An 18,634-nucleotide genomic window follows, 5' to 3' on the forward strand; every position below is an offset into this window, starting at 1 on the left:
ACGATTTTTTTTTTGTTGCAATAAGGAAAGATCATTAATGTCATTTAAGACTGGCTTTCATCCAGTTCATGTGGCATTGTCACATTGACCCCAAATGATCAACATGAAAACATCGTTAGCTGATGTTTTTCTGTGATGTAACTAAATTTTGACCATTATCAGGCCTGCTGAAATACAATTTGATGATTTTGATCAATTTTGGGACTCAAATTGTGTTTCTATGGTACTAGAGCTGACCCTAGGATCCCTAATATGGAGGTCTTCAGCTTGTTGGTTCGATATTGTGAAGTGTTGATTAATATCCAGGATTGGAGTTCAGGACTCTTCTATGTTTATATGTTTGAAAATTCTTAAAGGTTCAATTGTTGTCGTCTGCATTACCAAATCCATCTGAACCAGATCTGTTTGTAGTAGGATACAGAAGTCCGTAATGAAATGTTCCCTTCAGGTACCTTATGATTCTTTTGTGCATGTGTGGGCCACGATCCAAGGTTGGCTTGCAAGGAGGAGGAGGGTTGGGGGGGGGGGGGGGGGGGGAGATGGGGGTGGGGTGGGGGGGTGTTAAGAGGATAATGCCACGCCTGTCCCCTGAATAGCAATACACGAAACTTTATTTTCTTTGAGTTTTGTTGGACTTTTATCTTATTTTGTTATTTTCATTGGCAAAAAAAAATAAAAAAATGGTGTTAGTTTATGGAAGTAGGGGGGCCTAAATGAGTGGTAATTGTGTCGTTTCACTCAGATTTGTGCAAGCTGTATAAGGGGAATCAAGATCCACATTTTTTAGTTTTTAATATTCTACTTCATTTTGAAGAGTGAGAGAGCCCTCCTCGTAGTTTTCTTCTCCAGAATGTGGGTTTCGATTGGAGCTTTACTGGATTTTGGAGATTCTCTTTCTAGTATGTGATTCTCTTCTCTCTTCCATCTTTTCTAGGTTAGGGTCCTGTTTTGATGTTCATGTGAATTTTTTCTCACTTAATCTCTTATTTTTTGCCCTTGATATGTTATTTCGGTAGTTATTCTTGTGAATATTTTCTTGCTCAAATCTCTTATTTTCTGCCCTAGATCTGTTCTTTGGGTAGTTTGGGAGATTGTTTTATACCCTAATCAACTTCTAATATATTATCTAAATGGTGATTGTTTAGATATGTTTCGACAAACATCTTGGACAGATTTAGCATGTGAAACCCTTGTCTGGACTGCATCAATTGGTATCAAAGAATAGTTCAGGCTGATATTTTGCTACATGAGAAATGGAAGCCCTTGATTTGCTCAATTCGTGGAAAGGGGCTTGCGGATTTCGATATAAGGTTGATATCCCCAATTTTGAGGAGATACAATTACCTGAAAATTTTATTGATTGGTTGGACACCGTGGAAGGGTTTTCGACTCTAAAAATGTGCTTGGATCATAAAAAGATAAAAATTGTGGTCCATCAAGTGACTAAGCTGAAAAAAATTGCATCAGCATGATGAGAGAGCAGCTCAAGGGAATGCCAGTGCATTTGGGGGAGCCAAAAATCATTTCCTGGGAGGAGCGACACGAAACTATGAGACAAATTTTGCTGATGGGATGGTTGAGCGCCTTAAGGTCTGTCTGGCTGCTAAAGGGTATACTCTGACTTCCGGGGTGGACTACACCGAGACCTTTTCTCCCGTTGCCAAGATCCCCTCTGTCCGTGTGCTTATTTCTCTCGCCGTTAACAATGAGTGGCCATTATATCAGCTGGATGCCAAATGCCTTCCTACATGGAGACTTGGTTGAGGAGATGTATATAGAGCAATCTCCTTGGTATGTTGCTCAGGGGGAGATGTCCTCCTCAGTATGCCGGCTTCACAAATCATTATATGGTCCCAAACAATCTTCTCGAGCTTGGTTTGGGAAGTTCAATGATGGTATCATGCGATACGACATGCAGCAATGTGCTGTTGACCACTCAATGTTTAGTCACTGGCCATGCCCTTCTCATAGTCTACGTGGATGACATTATCATCACAGGGAGTGACATAGTTGGCATACAGATGTTGAAGGTCTTTCTGCAAAAGGAATTCTCCACAAAAGACCTTGGACGTCTTCGATATTTTTTGGGGATTGAGGTAGCTTACTCGGGTACTAGTCTCTCTCTCTCACAGTGGAAGTATGTATTAGATATATTGGATGAGACAAGGTCTTTGGGTATGAAACCATCTGCTACTCCCATGTACTCAAATACAAAACTCGTCCCAGAAGAGGGCGACTTGTTACATGACCCTGGCAGATACTGAAGGCTAGTTGGGAAGCTCATATGCCTTATAGTCACTCGCCCTGATATTTCTTATGCAGTGGGGGTTGTTAGCTAGTTCATGAGTGCTCCTCGTACATCCCACTGGGCAACTGTGATTTAGATTCTTCGATATTTGAAAGGCACTTCATGGAAAGGACTGCTTTTCAAAAGACACAGGCATAAGAAGTTAGAAGGTTTTTCCATTTAAAAAAAAAGAAAGAAGTTAGAAGGGTTTTTGATTCTGACTGGGCAGGTTCACCAACAGATAGACGATCCACGACTGGGTATTGTACCTTTGTGGGAGGAAACTTATTGTCCTGGTGAAGTAACAAGCAAGTTATAGCCGAGTCGAGTGCTGCAGCCCAATACCGAGCCATGTCACATACTAGCAATGAGCTTATCTGGCTGCATTCCTTTTTATCTGAGATTGGATTCTCATCATCATCACCAATTCAGTTGTATTGCAGACTGCCATTCACATTGCTACAATCCAATCTTTCATGAGCGTACCAAACACATAGATGCCATTTCATACAACATAAAATTCAACAGGGAGAGATATACACTACTTTCACTTGGTCAGCAGATCAGATAGCTGATGCTTTCACCAAAACCCTTGAGCAAGGCTAAATTAAGTGATATTTGTAACAAACTAGGAATGCATAATATATACATTCCAGCTTGAGGGGGAGTGTTAGAACTTAGAAGTATGTAATATGCCTAAGGGAAATTTTTTCTTTGTATCTTTCTCTCTTTATATAAATGCATAAGTGCGGGGGAGCTATCTCCTACTCACAATCTTTCTCTCCTCTTCTTAATCTTCAACATTCTCCAAGTCTCAACCACCATATTGCAAGCAAATTTGTGTTCATAATCCTCAGTTGTTTTATTCCCAATCCTTCTATGTTGCCTTACAAAGAGTCCTTATCAAGAAAATGATATTTTCGACATACTTATCAGTTCACAAAAAAATCTTTTGGAGTCCATCTAGTTGATTGAGAACACATGCTGAGCACCGGAACAAAGTCATAGAATAGATCGACGTATTGGCTATGATTGATTTTGTCAAAGCAATCCTACCACCAAGAGAGCAATCTTTTTTCCCACGAGCACAACTTTTTTTTATCAAATCCTTCAACAATAGTATCTCGAAGCAATTTAGATGTCCTGCCAACACATTGAGGGAGCCGAAAGTGGTAATTCAATAGCTTTGCTATGCCAGATCCAATAATCTTTGCAATTTTCTCCAACTTATCTCCTCAATGTTAATACCCATTACTACTGATTTGGATACCCTTTACTATTTATTAGGACAGATTAATCCTTTGGCTACTAGAAGCTTAATCAACATCTTAGAACAATTTTCAGATTGCAAACTTGTGTTTGGAGGAGCCACAAAGAAATGATGATATCATCTAGACTCTACTGATACAAAATTTGTATCTCAGTTGAATCCACTCTGAAACCCACCATCAATACAGTCACCACTACTTACCTTGACCAACACCCTACTAAAGTCTCCTCCATAATAAAAAATAGCAAAGGGGTAAGGGGATTCCCATGCTGCGGACCCCTACAACTTCTGAAGCCACCACTACTTACCTTGACCAACATCCTACTAAAGTTTCCACCATAATCGTAAATAGCAATGTGGTAAGGGGATTCCCATGCCGCGGCCCCTACAACTTCTGAATAAACCTTTCAAAGTGCCATTTACGAGAGTAAAGAACCAAGCACAAAGGGAATTACTAATCCCAAAGAAGTGAGAAGGTTCAAAGGGGAGGGGATGCCTTTGCATTTTAGCACGAAGAAAGTCGTTTTGTACATTGCATTTGAGGTATTGTTCCCCAGTTCACTAACAGAAGATCAGAAGTCCAAGATCAATGCCGTTTTCTCTTAATTTCAGGATTTTTCTTTCATGGGTTCTAAGTTTTTCCCTATGGACCATGATGAGATCAGTTACAAGGTGCAGCCATCGGAATTTACAGTAAACTCATTTATTGGAAGGATGTATTTTCTTTAATCCTTCTCGCCTTCATGCTTTCCATAGGTTGGATTTGCCTTATATTTTTCCAAATGTATTCATTTTTGTCTAGGCACCAAAGAGAAGATATATGGAAAATTGTAAATTTCAACTTGTTGTCATGCTTCACTGCTTTTACTGTGTTCTCATTAGTGTCATGTTGGACTTTTCAACCCTTTTGAGGCCCTGATTTTTCATTTGCCTTTGTATACTATTGGTCTGTAACAGGGCACATACCAGTCAGCCTGCTTTACTGGAAACTCTAGGGTATGTTTGGTTGCCGCATGCCTGGCATCTTCAAGGATAATCCAGGCAAAAAAATTCACTTTTTGGTAACTTTTTGGTAACTTTTTGGTGTTTGTTTGCCAATTAAAATCACAATTCTTGGAGACTACCAAACATGAATCATAGGTAAATTATTGCTTGTCGGGTGACGTGGCACCCATATTCTCTCCTTATATCTTCCATGCCCCATTTCTCCAAAATGGTGGAATTCTTCAAGTAGAAATTTGCCTTTTCTCTCACTCTCCCCCCTCTCTCTTCTCTTTCTATATATTGGTAATGACACCCCCTCCCATTACTCTTACGAGATTGGCAACCTAACACTACTTAGCACTACCAAGTAAATCCTAGGTTCATCAAACATTACAAATGTTTGTCTCCTCCCTATTGACTACTTTTACCACTAATCTACACGGTAACTATCTGCATCCAAACAGACCCTCAAGAGAACTGAAACGAACTGGGATTCAAATTTCAGTAAGAATGCTTATTATCATATCCTTGTTTCAAAGTGCACATATTTTTAATGGATGAAATTGCAAGTGTAAGAAAAAAGAGTAGAGAACCAAGCGCCACGAGACAATCTCATCCACCGTCATCATGTAGACCCAAACCCCATTATACTAAGCAAATAGTCCAGAAACTCCCAGCCACCCCTATCATATGCCTTCTCCATGTTTAACTTAAAATGGGTAATCCCTCCCTTCCCTGCCCCAAACGCACACCCCAAGCCCCAAGTACTCATGAGCAATTAAGGCATCACACATAATCTGTCTCCCTGATATTAAACCACCCTAAAATTTATCTGTAACCATCCCTAGAACCTTGTTGACCCTAGAGGCAAGGACTTTGGCCCTGATCATTTACATGCTGCCAGTAAGATTAATAGTCATGAAGTGCTTTAAAGAGTCCACACAATCCTTCCTAGTAATCGTGATAAAGAAGAACCCTACATTTTCCATCCATCCGAACACAGAACACCCATGCTACGGTCATGGAAGACCCCCATTAGGTTATCTTGGACGAGATCGCAGCAATCTTGAAAGAAATTCATGCGAAATCAACTAGGATCGGGCACTCTATATTCTTGCACGCTGAACACAGCTCTTTCCCCTTTCAATGCGAAGGCCAGTTCCAGGCGAATCTGGTTTTCCTCATCAAGAAAACTATGATTTAACTGACACTTTGAATTTATTGCCGACACCAATGTCCTCCCGTGTCCGACATGACACGCGTGTCCACACATGTCGACACTTCTTTGGACACTTTTAAAGGTATTGCTATAAGTGTTAGACTTAATGTGGGCAGGTGGACACATTTTTGTACCCTGTCAAGTGTGACATTCAGTTTTATTATTGAATATTGTATTTTCCTCTTTTATTATTAAGTCTTCTTTTAGCTCCTTTTTAACTAATATTTGCTGCTATATCCCCCTCCTATTAACCTAAAACCCTAAACAAACTCTTATTCCAATACTATACTCATTGTATCATATTGGTCTCCCTTTCTTGTTGTATATTTGGGATGGAAGAAAACTAGATTAAATTGATGAATATGTTATTATTTGTTCATCTCATTTTTGTTTTAGATTATAGTTGATTAATTCTAAGATTTATTAGTTTGTTAAAATGAATATCATATTTATGTTGTTACAAATTACGATAGTAATCAGTAATTATAGATAGATAAAAGCGCTGTGCTGCAGCGCAGTTACGTTCCCTGTGCTTTAGTGGTTTATAACATTTCCTATTAGTTCGTATCAAGGAAGCATGATTCTTCCCTGGGAGCCTTCGATTCCCTGGCAACCTTGAGTAGGATTCTTCCCTGGGAGCCTTCGATTCCCGCTCTGGCAACCTTGAGTAGGATTCTTCCCTGGGAGCCTTCGATTCCCGTTTCGATTCCTGCTCTGGCAACTTTGGTTCGTATAGCAGGCCCCCCTTTGAAACGTATAGCGGGTCCACAAGAAGTGACGAATGGGAGGCTTTATAAACTATTAAAGCGCAGGGAGCGTAATTGCGTTGCAGCGTAGGAACGCTTGTCTCTTATATATATATACTTTGAATTTTAGCTGTGTCCCCGTTTCTAAATTTTGGGGGTTCGCCGTGTCCGACACTCGGTGTCCGTGTCTACACGCGACATTCGTGTCCGTGTCCGTGTTCACAAATCATAGCAAGGAAGTGAATGGCAAGACCATTGGGGTGTCATTTATACCTCTCGATGAGATCTTAAATGGAACCAATTTCATGACAGCTGGATTCATAAATTCAGAGTTTTGAACTTTTAAAGATTTCAAAGAGGCTCGTAGCATATCATCTTAATGATTAATTCGAATAACTAAGTGCGTATATTTGTATATGCAAGGCTATAAGGTATGTTACATGGCACAAAGTATTATCATTATGTTGAGAATGCCCTAAAAAATAATTTAATATATGACTCAAAAGTTGTTAAGTAATGTGTATCTTTCTATCGTAACAATACTACTTAAATATGAATGGTCCAAAATTTTAGAATGGGGTACCCTGCTCTTCTCTTTTAGAATAGTATAGACTCGACCATTCTCTTGATATAATATAGAATCTTCTTTTTATTTGAAAATTGACAAAATGTATATATTTATACTATGAGAATTACATTGGGGGACCTCTGGTCCCAACTTGCATTTACATAGCATAATTGGTTAAGAGCATACTCCTGATCTTATAGATGAAACAAAATAGAAACTACTCTTAATTACAAACATGATAAAAAGCACTAGTCCATACAGCCAGATCTAACAGTTTGAACATACTGGTCTAAAGCCCAGCCAACTTCCTAATTCACCAATAGATTTTCTTCACTCCCACCTTCTTGAGGACAAGTACAGGCTCTAAGGAAGGATATCACCTGAAGCGAATGACCAAAAAGTCTATCAAGCTAAGGGGAATCAACTTCCAAGTGTATGCCTCACAGCTTCCAAGGAAAGATCAGTGCCTAAAAAGGCCAAAGATATTGAATCATGGTGAAGATCTTCATCGTCTCATTCGCTCATGTACTTCCTCTGGAATAACAAAATCCATCCTCTTAAAAAACGAAACGCCCTGTAAATTAACCAACCACCCTATCACCGAACTCAATCATCACGTCCTTACAGAAACACTCTGAAGATACCACAACCTATCGAACCTAACTTTCATACAAAAAGATAGCACTTCCACAACTAGAACCCCACTTAATCTGAGAACGAACTTCTAAAAACTGATAGTAATAAAGTCTTAACACCCACCTATTCAAAAGAACACAAAACAAGAGAAACCTAACCCAAACACACAACCAACTATTTACAAGAGTGGGGCTGGACAACAGTTACTTCAGGGTTCTCGACCCTTGGCCCCCTCCCCTTCCTCAACCCGCGTCCCGGTGTCCTTATCATTCTGTTTCTCCCTTTTTCCTTCAAATTCCTTATCGCCATAGCCACAAACATCTTTTTTGTCGCCTCGAAGTCATTGTCGTAGCCTATCCCAAATACGTCCCCTCTTGCCATCATTTCATCAAATTCATTAGAGAAGTAACCTCTTTCCTCTGCACGCCCTGAACTTTCCTTCATCTTTAACTTCTTCCCCCTTTTCTAAGCGCTTTGGAACCTCCTGGCTTACTTACATATCCAACGAATCACGAGACTCCTTAGATTCCACTACCGGACTTACCTCCCTCTCCTCTTCTCAGCGCTGACGACAGAGATTCCTTTCCTCATCTAAAGCATTCTTAAAGTGAGGGAGCTTATAGACGGGAATATATGCATTCTTGACATTTCTTTTCCCAGTTAAACGAAAAAAATTCTTCGACGTTGTCCCTTGCATCTTTTTTGAATTGTTTCCACTGCCTTTTCAAAATCACCATTGATATTTCCCTCGGAGTGGGAAACTCCTCCGAAGCCATTTGCTCGTCATACTACAACTCCTTTAGCAGCTCGATATCCCCAACTTTGAAAGAACATTCCTGGTTACCCTTCCTTTTCCTGGGATGGGGACCTTCCTCTTCAGACTTGGTAGGAGAGGACGGTTTATCAAAGGCTTCCAAGAAATGGTTTACTTCATAGCTAATACAGAATCTTCTTGTTTGTTTTTATATGTTTTTTCTGTAGTTTTTTCTTGAAATGTCAATATGATCTTAATACCTTTTTATTTGTTGATTCAATTTTTTTCTTCTTGTTCTTTATGCTATTGTATAGTTTGATATGTCATACACATGGTTTTAAATTTCCTCCTAAATTGACACTAAAACGACCTAAGTGTTTCCGTTTCCATCCCCACCGAAACTATACCAAAACTGAAACGCATACCAAAACCAAAATCGTACGTGTATTAATACGTGTGACATAATTATATTTATATGAATTGCATGTGAAATGTGGTGTGTATATTATGTATAAATATTTATATGAATTACATCTGAAATGTGGTATGTATTGAATTGTCAGACTACACGACAACACATGTCACTTGGTGTTCGATGTGATTAACGTCATTAACCATTATGGATGGTTGACTTGCTTTTGTGATGGTTTCCAAGTATGTATTTATGCTTATTCTAGCATTTTCTAAAGTTTCATCTGAAAATTCTATCATTTGCATATTTTTTCATACATTTCTGTGATTTTACAAGATTTCCTCTGTAATTCCAATCGAAACCAAAATGTTTCCTTTTTTATGGCTCCCAAAACCGAAATTGAAATTTATAAATGTTGGCTATCCATTAGTGTTTTAATTTTTCAATTGCTTCTGATTTTTTTTTTCTGGATTTAATTGATCACTTAGATTTGATCTTGTCAGATTCTTTTTCCGCTTTGTTTTTCTTTCCAGCTTGAGTGCATAGATAATTAATTCTGTGTATAGTTCATTGTTTCAAGGTTCTGTTCTGTATTTGTTAGCTTATACTGTTCATGTTGTCAACATTTGTTTTCAATATGTATGATTAATGGACGTTAGTTGAATATTCTTATGTGCAGATTGTAGCATTCCTCATACCACTTTTAGATGATAAATTTCCTCTTATACGAAGTATTACTTGTTGGACACTTTCACGTTATAGCAAATTTGTGGTTCAGGTACAAATTCTTTGCTGTTATAACTTATAACCAGTTACTAAAGAGCATCCAACTTTTATTATCTTTGTATTTTTTCTATTGCTTATCATATAGCTTGATGGTATTCGGTGAAAGCATGTGATACCCGTAAGAAAAATGCATTAGTAGAAAATACAAAATAGTAACGGCAAAAATTCTTACATATAAGAGAGCATCATCTTAAAAGCACAGTTGTGAACCAATGCCCAAAAGTGGAACTGCCAAAACTGAGAACTCAGTCACGTGTCTGATAACCAATTGAGATCGAGCAACGACGCCCTCTTGTCCATAACAAAAGAGTTGGAATGCATTATTTTCTTCACTTTTCCTCCCGAGACACTCAACCAAGGCACATCTCATGCTTTGCCACTCAAAGCGCTTTTGCTGGCTCAAGGCAGTTCCATGGCGAAACTATCTCTCCCCCACTTCCCTTCATATGCATGTGACTTATCCTTTCCCTCGGTTGCTCTGTACTGATGCTCTTTTGCTTTTCAAGGAACAACAATTTAAAAAAAAGGATTTTCCACTATTTACTTTATTATTTATTTAACCAATTTAATATGGTTTCTTACTTTGCAAAATTCCTTTTAAACCAAATTGTAAAAGTGTAAAAAAGTTTGTTCTGCTAGGTCATTTGAAAATGTTGCATTGCAAAACTGTAACCCAACTCTTCCTCAATTCATAATCAAAACTATAGCTGGATAATTTACTGCTTCCGCCCTTCAATACACTTTGTTTGGTAGCTTATCTTTTGTTTTTCAGTGTTTCTCATTGAATCTATTTATCTCCTGGGATGGGTGCTGGTAGTCTCACAGTCATTCATTGTAATATTGTATCCCCAGTGAGAGAGACATGTTAGTTATTTGAATCCTTATGTGAATGCTAGCTACCATCATTTCATTTGAATGATCTCTACCCATTCAAGTATGGATGGACCTCCTTGGTCGTGATTGAGGGGCGGCAGTTGTTGTCATCATATGGGTGAGTACCTCCCATCGGACAAGTGGATTACCATTAGAAAACAATTCAGAGCGATTTAATAAACAATTGATAAAATTCGATGACTCGATTAGTAGTACCCCGTGAGTCCACTTCTTCCCCATTCCATTTGAATGATCTCTTACGCATGCAAGTATGGATGGACCTCCTTATTCGTAATTGAGGGGAGGCAATCATCATCATCGTATATGTGAATACATCCCATAGGACTAGTGGATTACCGTCATCATAAGAATGACCTTTGTATAACCATAACACTGCACATAGCTTCCTATAAGTTGAATCCGTGTCATTATGTGAAGATGCCTACCCATCACATGTTTAGAAGACTAGAATCATCGCTTCCATTGCACACCTATGCTTGTATTTAATAGTTTCTTGTGGGACAATGTAGTAGGTTGAATGCAAACCACAAAAGATGAAATGATCCCTGGAGGGATTGCATTTGGTCCATTACATCCTCAACCCTTTGCTTGTGTCGTGCTTCTACTTCATAGCATTGGCCAAAACTTTTACTGCCTGGGATTATCAGGCTTTAAAAAGGGTTTCTTTGCAACTTTGATTTGCAATATATTGATGATGCAGTACGATCCGTGTTTCAAAACACGGATGTAGGTCTAAATGTGGTCAAAGCAAATCCTAGTTGACTCGGCTTAACACGACCGAGTACTCGGTTGACACGACCAATTAACCGGTTAACGTAGCTGAGCACTTTTTTGATATAGGAGAGTCAAAGGAGTTTTGGATTGACTTTGTATGGTAAAAATGCGGATTCGGATACGAACGCAACCAAGGTAAAAAGGAGTTGACTCGGGCGAGTCAATGATGACGCGGAGGAGTTTTTAAACTATGTGTATCGGTGGAAGGCCTATTGCTTTGGGATGATACCAAACTTATGTAGGATGGATCTATGGAAGGACCTTAGAGATGAAAATGATGGGTAAAAATTAGGAATTTAGATTCTAAAATATGTGATTTTGGAAAAAAAAATGTATTAGATTTAGGGTAGGTTTAGAAGCTTGCAAGCGCATGCTGAGAAGGTGCAAGCAAGGGTTTTTTGGCGAGATTAAGGGGTGCAGGCATCAAAGAATTATATGTAAAGTTAAATAACTGAAAATATGGAGGATTAAAGCAAGAAATTAGAAAGAAAGATCAGACCTGTAACCACTCCCGATCTTGCCGAGGCATCACACCTATATTTTCAAAGCTTTGCATCCTGAAGAGGGTTGTACTAGAATCCCCCTAGTAATCCGGAGGCATCACACCAAAGGAACCCCAGGCATTAAAATTACCGTTCAAAAAAAAAAAATAGGAAGGCATCGCACCAATGTTTCAAGGCCTCACACCTTGGGAAAGTAGACTTCACACATGATTTTCAAGAAAGCAAGAAAAAATTGATTTCCATTCATTCATCCATAGCATCTAGCATCATCCATGGCATAAATATCATCATAATCTACATCATTCTATTATAGCATCATAAAAAAAGTGCCTTTAGGCTTACAATTTATGAGAAAGAGAACTAGAAAGTTTTAAAACCCTAAACAAAACATAACACTTTACGGCTAAAAAACACTTTAATGACTTAAAACACCCCCCCTTAAAATTTTCATAATACGCGTGGGGGGCTATTTAAAACACTCATAGTTATAACTCAAAGAAACCAAGTGATATTGGTGGGAAAAGACAGTGGCACCCCTCTTTTAACTCAAGGGACTTAAAAGACACCTAATTGACACATAAAAATTAGAATATGGGTCCTACAATGGTCCCCATAATTTGATTAATGGCGTCAAATGTTTGAAGGAGCCATGCACCATCCTTTAATTTTTTCCAATACCTAAAAAGTAACCTTCCACGGTTATTGGAAGAACTTGCCTATGGATATGGCTGCTACTTAGCATTTTATAGATTGCCTGAAGGGTGCATGGACATTGATCACTTCTATGGAACTTGAGTTTTATCATTCACTTTTCGTTAAATCATGAAATCATGCGGTATTTTTTATTGTTTTTCTGAAGTGTCTTGTACCATTTCGTTTGATCTGTCCAATGTAGGGCATTGGCCATCAGAAAGGTCATGAGCAATTCGATAAAGTTCTTATGGGTCTTCTACGAAGAATATTAGATACCAACAAGCGGGTGCAAGAAGCCGCTTGTTCCGCTTTTGCTACACTTGAAGAGGTTTTTTCTGCAATAATGGCTTGATGGCTTTCCTTTTTTTTTTTTTTCGAATCGTAACTTGATTGCTATCCTGACAGCTCTACTTTTAAGTTGAACTGAACTTTGTGTTGCTTTAATTGCAGGAGGCTGCAGAAGAGTTGGCACCACGGTTGGAAATTATTCTGCAGCACCTCTTGTGTGCTTTTGGGAAGTATCAGGTTTTCTACTGGCTCTTCATATGTTTATTTGAATACTCTTTTTTTTTCAGGATAAACTGTACTATATGATTATGAAAGTTGTAATTCATTGATCCAACTAATAAATGTTAAAATGGTGATACTGTTTACATGGTCTTCTTATGTTATTGTATTTCTCTGTTCATTTCTGTTCATTCTTTCTCTTGTATGTAATTTTTTTCCAGAAGAGGAACCTCCGGATTGTGTATGATGCTATTGGTACTCTAGCAGATGCGGTTGGGGCAGAGCTTAATCAGGTATTACCTCCTGCTCTGCAGAATATGCTTCCCATGTATACAGATGCACACTTACAGACATGTGCATACATATACATATACACAAACATATAAATACATACCGACACACACGCGCGCGCGCATATATATATATATATATATATATATATATATATATATATATATATATATATATAGGGATTTGCTAGCGTCTATCGCAGAAGGCATTTCGCGGATGGCCTGTTGCTTGTCAGAGCAGCCACACCGGCTCACTTTTCAGCCGATTTTGTATCCACATCCACAAAATTCCTTCTGCGATGGACGCTAGCAAATCTCCCCCCCCCCCCCGGCCCATACCCACCCACACACACACACAATATATATATATATATATATATATATATATATATATATATATATATATGAGAAAATGGTTTCTACACACATGTGTAGACAAGTTATCTACACACTACCTTAAAATACAGTGGAGGGCATATTGTTTGGGTGATCCAAACCATTCATTTGATTGGCCCTCACATAGATTGGGTGTCCACAAAAAATCAGCTCCATAGGATCATCCCAACCCTATGATTTATGGAGGTAAAATGGACGTGCATAAACCTTCACAAATCTATCCATTTTTTGCCTCCACGGATCGAAGGGTTAGGATGATCCTATGGAGCTGATTTTTTGTGGACACCCTATCTATGTGAGGGCCAATCAAATGAATGGTTTGGATCACCCAAATAATGTGGGCCTCTGCTGTATTTTAAGGTAGTGTGTAGATAACTTATCTACACGTGTGTAGAAACCGTTTTCTCTCTTTCTCTCTCTCTCTCTATATATATATATATATATATATAGAGAGAGAGAGAGAGAGAGAGAGAGAGAGAGAGATATATATATATATATATATATATATATATATATATATATATATATATATATATAGAGAGAGAGAGAGAGAGAGAGAGAGAGAGAGAGAGAGAGAGAGAGAGAGAACAGTTCCTACATGTGTAGAGAGTTCTCTACACACTAGCTTAAAATACAGTGGGGGCCCACATTGTTTGGGTGATCCAAGCCATCCATTTTAAAGGCCCTCACATAGATAGGGTGTCTACAAGAAATTAGATCCATAGGATCATCCCAACCCTACGATTTGTGGAGGTAAAAATGATGTCTTTAAACCTTCACAAATTAGTCCATTTTTTGCCTCCACAGTTCGAATGGTTAGGATAATCCTATGGATCTGATTTTTTGTGGACACCCTATCTATGTGAGGGCCTTAAAAATGAATGGTTTGGATCACCCAAATAATGTGGCCCCCACCGTATTTTAAGCTAGTGTGTAGATAACTTATCTACACATATGTGTAGGAACCGTTTCCTCATATATATATATATATATATATATATATATATATATATATATATAAAAGAAAAGAGTTTCTACACACTAGTGTAGATAAGTTACCTACACAATAGCTTAAAATACAGTGGGGTCCACATTGCTTGGGTGATCCAATGCATTCATTTGATTGGCCCTCACATAGATAGGGTGTGCCCAAAAAATCAGCTCCATAGGACCATTCTAATCATTTGAATCGTGGAGGCAAAAAATGGACAGGGCATACTCTTTGATTAACTATTGAGTACTTCTCCATAATTGAGATTAGACCATAAAGATGACAAAAAGAGAGCGCACCAAGCCATGAGATCCTCGACGCAGTAGACGAAGCAGGATACCCGAAAGAGCCCAAACACGAGGGTTGCGCTCGTTGCAGGACTTAACCCAAGACCTTACGGGACGAGTTGACGACAGCCATGCACCACCTGTGTCTGCGTTCCCGAGTACGGGAATCGCTTTTGCTTTCTTTTACTCTGGCTACTAGGATGTTTCAGTTCGCCAGGTTGTCTCTTGCCTGCCCATGGATTCAGCAGCAGTTTGAAAGGTTGGCCTATTCGGGAATCTCCGGATCTATGCTGGATCTATTACAAATTCATGAATCGTCCCGTGGATTTTTTTGATATTTACTTGACGACAAATGATTCAGTTCATCTCTCGCTCGACGGATAGAACTAACCCGCTTCGCTCCCAGATCGCTTCGTGAGCTTGTCTCGTCACTCGCTTCTAGGGACTTTAGCTATATCAGTCAATGTAATCACTTGTTGTTGAAAAGCTATATCAGTCGGCATACTTCTTCATCCTTTTTGAGGGTACTCCCGGGAACAGATCTAGTGGAGACGCAACAACTAAGAGATCCATTCGAGGAACACGGGGACTACTTGAAATAATGAACCTCCCATATTGTATTGGGAGGCTCATTACTTCAATTGAGATAATAAAAAATCATTTCATCCTTTTTGTGGGAACCTTAGGTGGTCTAGTCATTCTGAAGAACACTTGCTCCCCCCCCCGGTCTTACCGCGTCTGCTAGCACGGAGTTTGCCGGCGCCTAGTAAAATATTATATGAAATGGAAGTAATTCATAATCATCCAGTTAGGATCGATCTAAACCAGCCCATTATGTATACGAGATCTTTCTTCTTTCATTCCTGCTTCAGTGCATACTAGACAAGACTCATAGCAGCAACGGTAACAAGCGGTGCGCCATAGTGTATGAGACAAATGTATGCATTTCGATTAGGGTCGTATTCTATGGTTATGATTCCTTCTCCTTCCCCTTCTTCAAACTCCGATTCGTATTTTTCGTATAGAAATCTCTGATCAACGATAGAACAAGATCCATTCTGCATCATATCTTACGGATTCCTTGGTTCGGACCGAAGAAGAAATGTCAACGGAATCCTGTCCATAAGATAAGGGAGGGCTGTCATCTAGCCCGTTCGATCCTTTACGGATCCGTTCTAGTGCAGCAGTATCCATGGCTACCATGTGTGGGCTGTCGTGCTGACTATGGCGCCCCTATTCGAGTAAGGGAATCCATTTCATTCCTGGTAGTTTCCGAATTCCAGAATGAATGAATGGAAAAACTGGTTATGATTGCTCTTCTGCATTTATGTAGATTTGATATTATATTAATAAAGTGAAAAGTCTTTGAAGCGCGCAAATACTTAAGAGCGATGTTTGAGAAGATAGAGCCAGGAGCGGCATAAGCCGCATCCAAATATGATTGATTAGGCTCTTTCAGACTCGTGATGAGCGTCTGAGTGGGGTTATCTGCACCCGTTCCTCTCCAATATTGTCCAACTATTCGTAATACAAAGAAAAAAGATTTTTGAAATAAACCTACGCTCGGTGAAGGTGAAATTTAGAGATAGACAATTCCTTCTGACGTGTATCCTCGATTGATGCAGCCTCAGATGCTTCAATTGTTGATTTTAGTATTGAGCGAGTCCAAAATGGATTCTTTGGAAGTAAGCCATCTGCACCCGCCCTTCCTCAAAAAAAAATTCCAAGCTCCACCTCAAGTATTTAAGCCCTAAGTGGCCACGTCCGCCAATGTTCCGTTCCCTCTACTCTGGTTCACTAACCAAATTCTGAAGGGAAGGTGGGATCATGCTCCTCTGCTTTTAGCGATTCTTCATGTATCTGTTGCTCGCTTCTAGGGACTTTAGCTTCAAATACATACTAATAAGGGCGTTTAGGGGGCTTGACTTGCCAACTGAACTTACTAGATAGGGCTACTTTCTATGAATGAGAGTGGCGAGATGCTTTCTTATTCTTTGAGTTCACGAAAGACTAATCTCTTTTCAATTTCCATTCAAGAGTTCTTTTGTGTTTCCACGCCCTTTGAGACCTCGAAAAATGGACAAATTCCTTTTCTTAGGAGCTCATACACCTGGTCCTTGCTATCTCTTCTATGGCTTTCCGCCTCCTCTTCAGAAGCGACATCCTTATTTCATTCCGATCAAATGATCCGCAGCAGCCAATACATCTCGTGGTAACAAAAATAGATTGTTCTGGACCGAGAGAAAGAAAGGACCGGGGGGGGGGGGGGGGACCATGCATGGCACTTCTCAACCGTGTCTCCGAGGGACAGTTGAACCAGCAACTCATGAATGCTGCGGGGTTGGACCTTAGAAGCAGGAACCTTCTCTCGAAGTGCTGCTCCCACCTCAGAACCTCGATTCGGCGCTCCTTAAGAAGGAGCTTCCAGGGAGCGCGACCCCATATAGACGGGAACCGCTCTAATGACGCGCCCAGACTACTTCTATTACTCTATAAGTCCCACCATCACAAACTTCCTTACATCAAACTCCTCCAACTCGTCAAAGTACTTAATTGGAACAAGCACAAAGGCTTGTGCAACTTCAGAAGGCACGAGGAACGAGTGCACACCAATGAAGATGGTAAAAATGGTTAGAAATTAGCTTTTAGATGTACTTGAATTTTGAAAGATACATATGAAAATGGTTAGAAACTATTATTTTTTAATGTACTTGAATTTTGAAAGATATATAAAGAAAATATTGCATACACGCTCCCATGGCGCTCCCAAACTTAGACTCTTCTAGACCCCATGCTTCCCCGCCCCCGCACCCGCACCCGCTTCGTGCTTCTAAGGGTCGGACTAGCCAATAACTCGAACGTGTTCCATGTTACTTTTAATAAATCAAATAAAAAAACTTAAGAAGCCCTACACTTTACCCTTACCTAATTTAAGAAAACAATAATATAATTTTTTTTTGATTAATTGCTCGACGTTAGGAGAGTCAAGGGGGAACACCCTACATAGAAAAACCGCTGTTTCCCATTCCCACTCGAATGTTAGCATCAACTTTTTTATCTAATGCGGTCTACCGGTCTTGAACCTAACGGTCCATCTTCTTCTTTCGGCCCTATACCTAGAAGAAGAATCAGGAATGGCCATAGCAATCGGATGTCCCACCACTGTTGCCTAGCCGATGCTCTAGCTACCCTGGCCTCCATAGTCGAGATGCCTTTGTACCGGTCAATGGAATCACTCGTTGTTGAAAAGTTATATCAGCTGGCATACTTCTTTATCTAGCCCAGAAGATCGTTGTGGAAACATGAGTTGGCTTTTCCGGTTGAGATAGAATGAGCACTGTAAATCTCCAAAATAATAGACCAGAAATCGGGATTGAAGCTCTCGCCTTACCAACGTGCAGCTTTAGCAAATAATAAAGCTGTCCATTTTTTGCCTCCACGATTCGAATGATTAGAATGGTCCTATGGAGCTGATTTTTTGGGCACACCTATCCATGTGAGGGCCTATCAAATGAATGCTTTGGATCACCCAAGCAATGTGGCCCCCACTGTTTCTTAAGCTATTGTGTAGATAACTTATCTCTCTCTCTCTCTCTCTATCTCTCTCTCTCTATATATAAAGTAGGGATTTGCTAGG

General features: G+C 39.5%; 1 protein-coding gene across 2 annotated transcripts in view; it reads left to right on the forward strand.

Annotated features, from left to right (window-relative positions):
• LOC143888229 (transportin-1-like) overlaps positions 1-18,634 on the forward strand; it is a 57,898-nt gene that overhangs the window by 19,283 nt on the left and 19,981 nt on the right. For both annotated transcript variants that reach the window (XR_013254509.1, XM_077392587.1), the window contains exons 14-17: positions 9,556-9,654; positions 12,729-12,854; positions 12,977-13,051; positions 13,255-13,326. Coding sequence is in view for 1 of the 2 variants with exons in the window: in XM_077392587.1 (XP_077248702.1) it covers positions 9,556-9,654; positions 12,729-12,854; positions 12,977-13,051; positions 13,255-13,326 (372 nt within the window). In the remaining variant the exon portion in view is untranslated. The remainder of the gene's footprint in view (positions 1-9,555; positions 9,655-12,728; positions 12,855-12,976; positions 13,052-13,254; positions 13,327-18,634) is intronic.

The sequence above is a fragment of the Tasmannia lanceolata genome, unplaced genomic scaffold (assembly GCF_043159265.1).
Source record: "Tasmannia lanceolata isolate RefF3 unplaced genomic scaffold, GAP_Taslan_0.1 ptg000012l, whole genome shotgun sequence".
Classification (NCBI taxonomy): domain Eukaryota; kingdom Viridiplantae; phylum Streptophyta; class Magnoliopsida; order Canellales; family Winteraceae; genus Tasmannia; species Tasmannia lanceolata.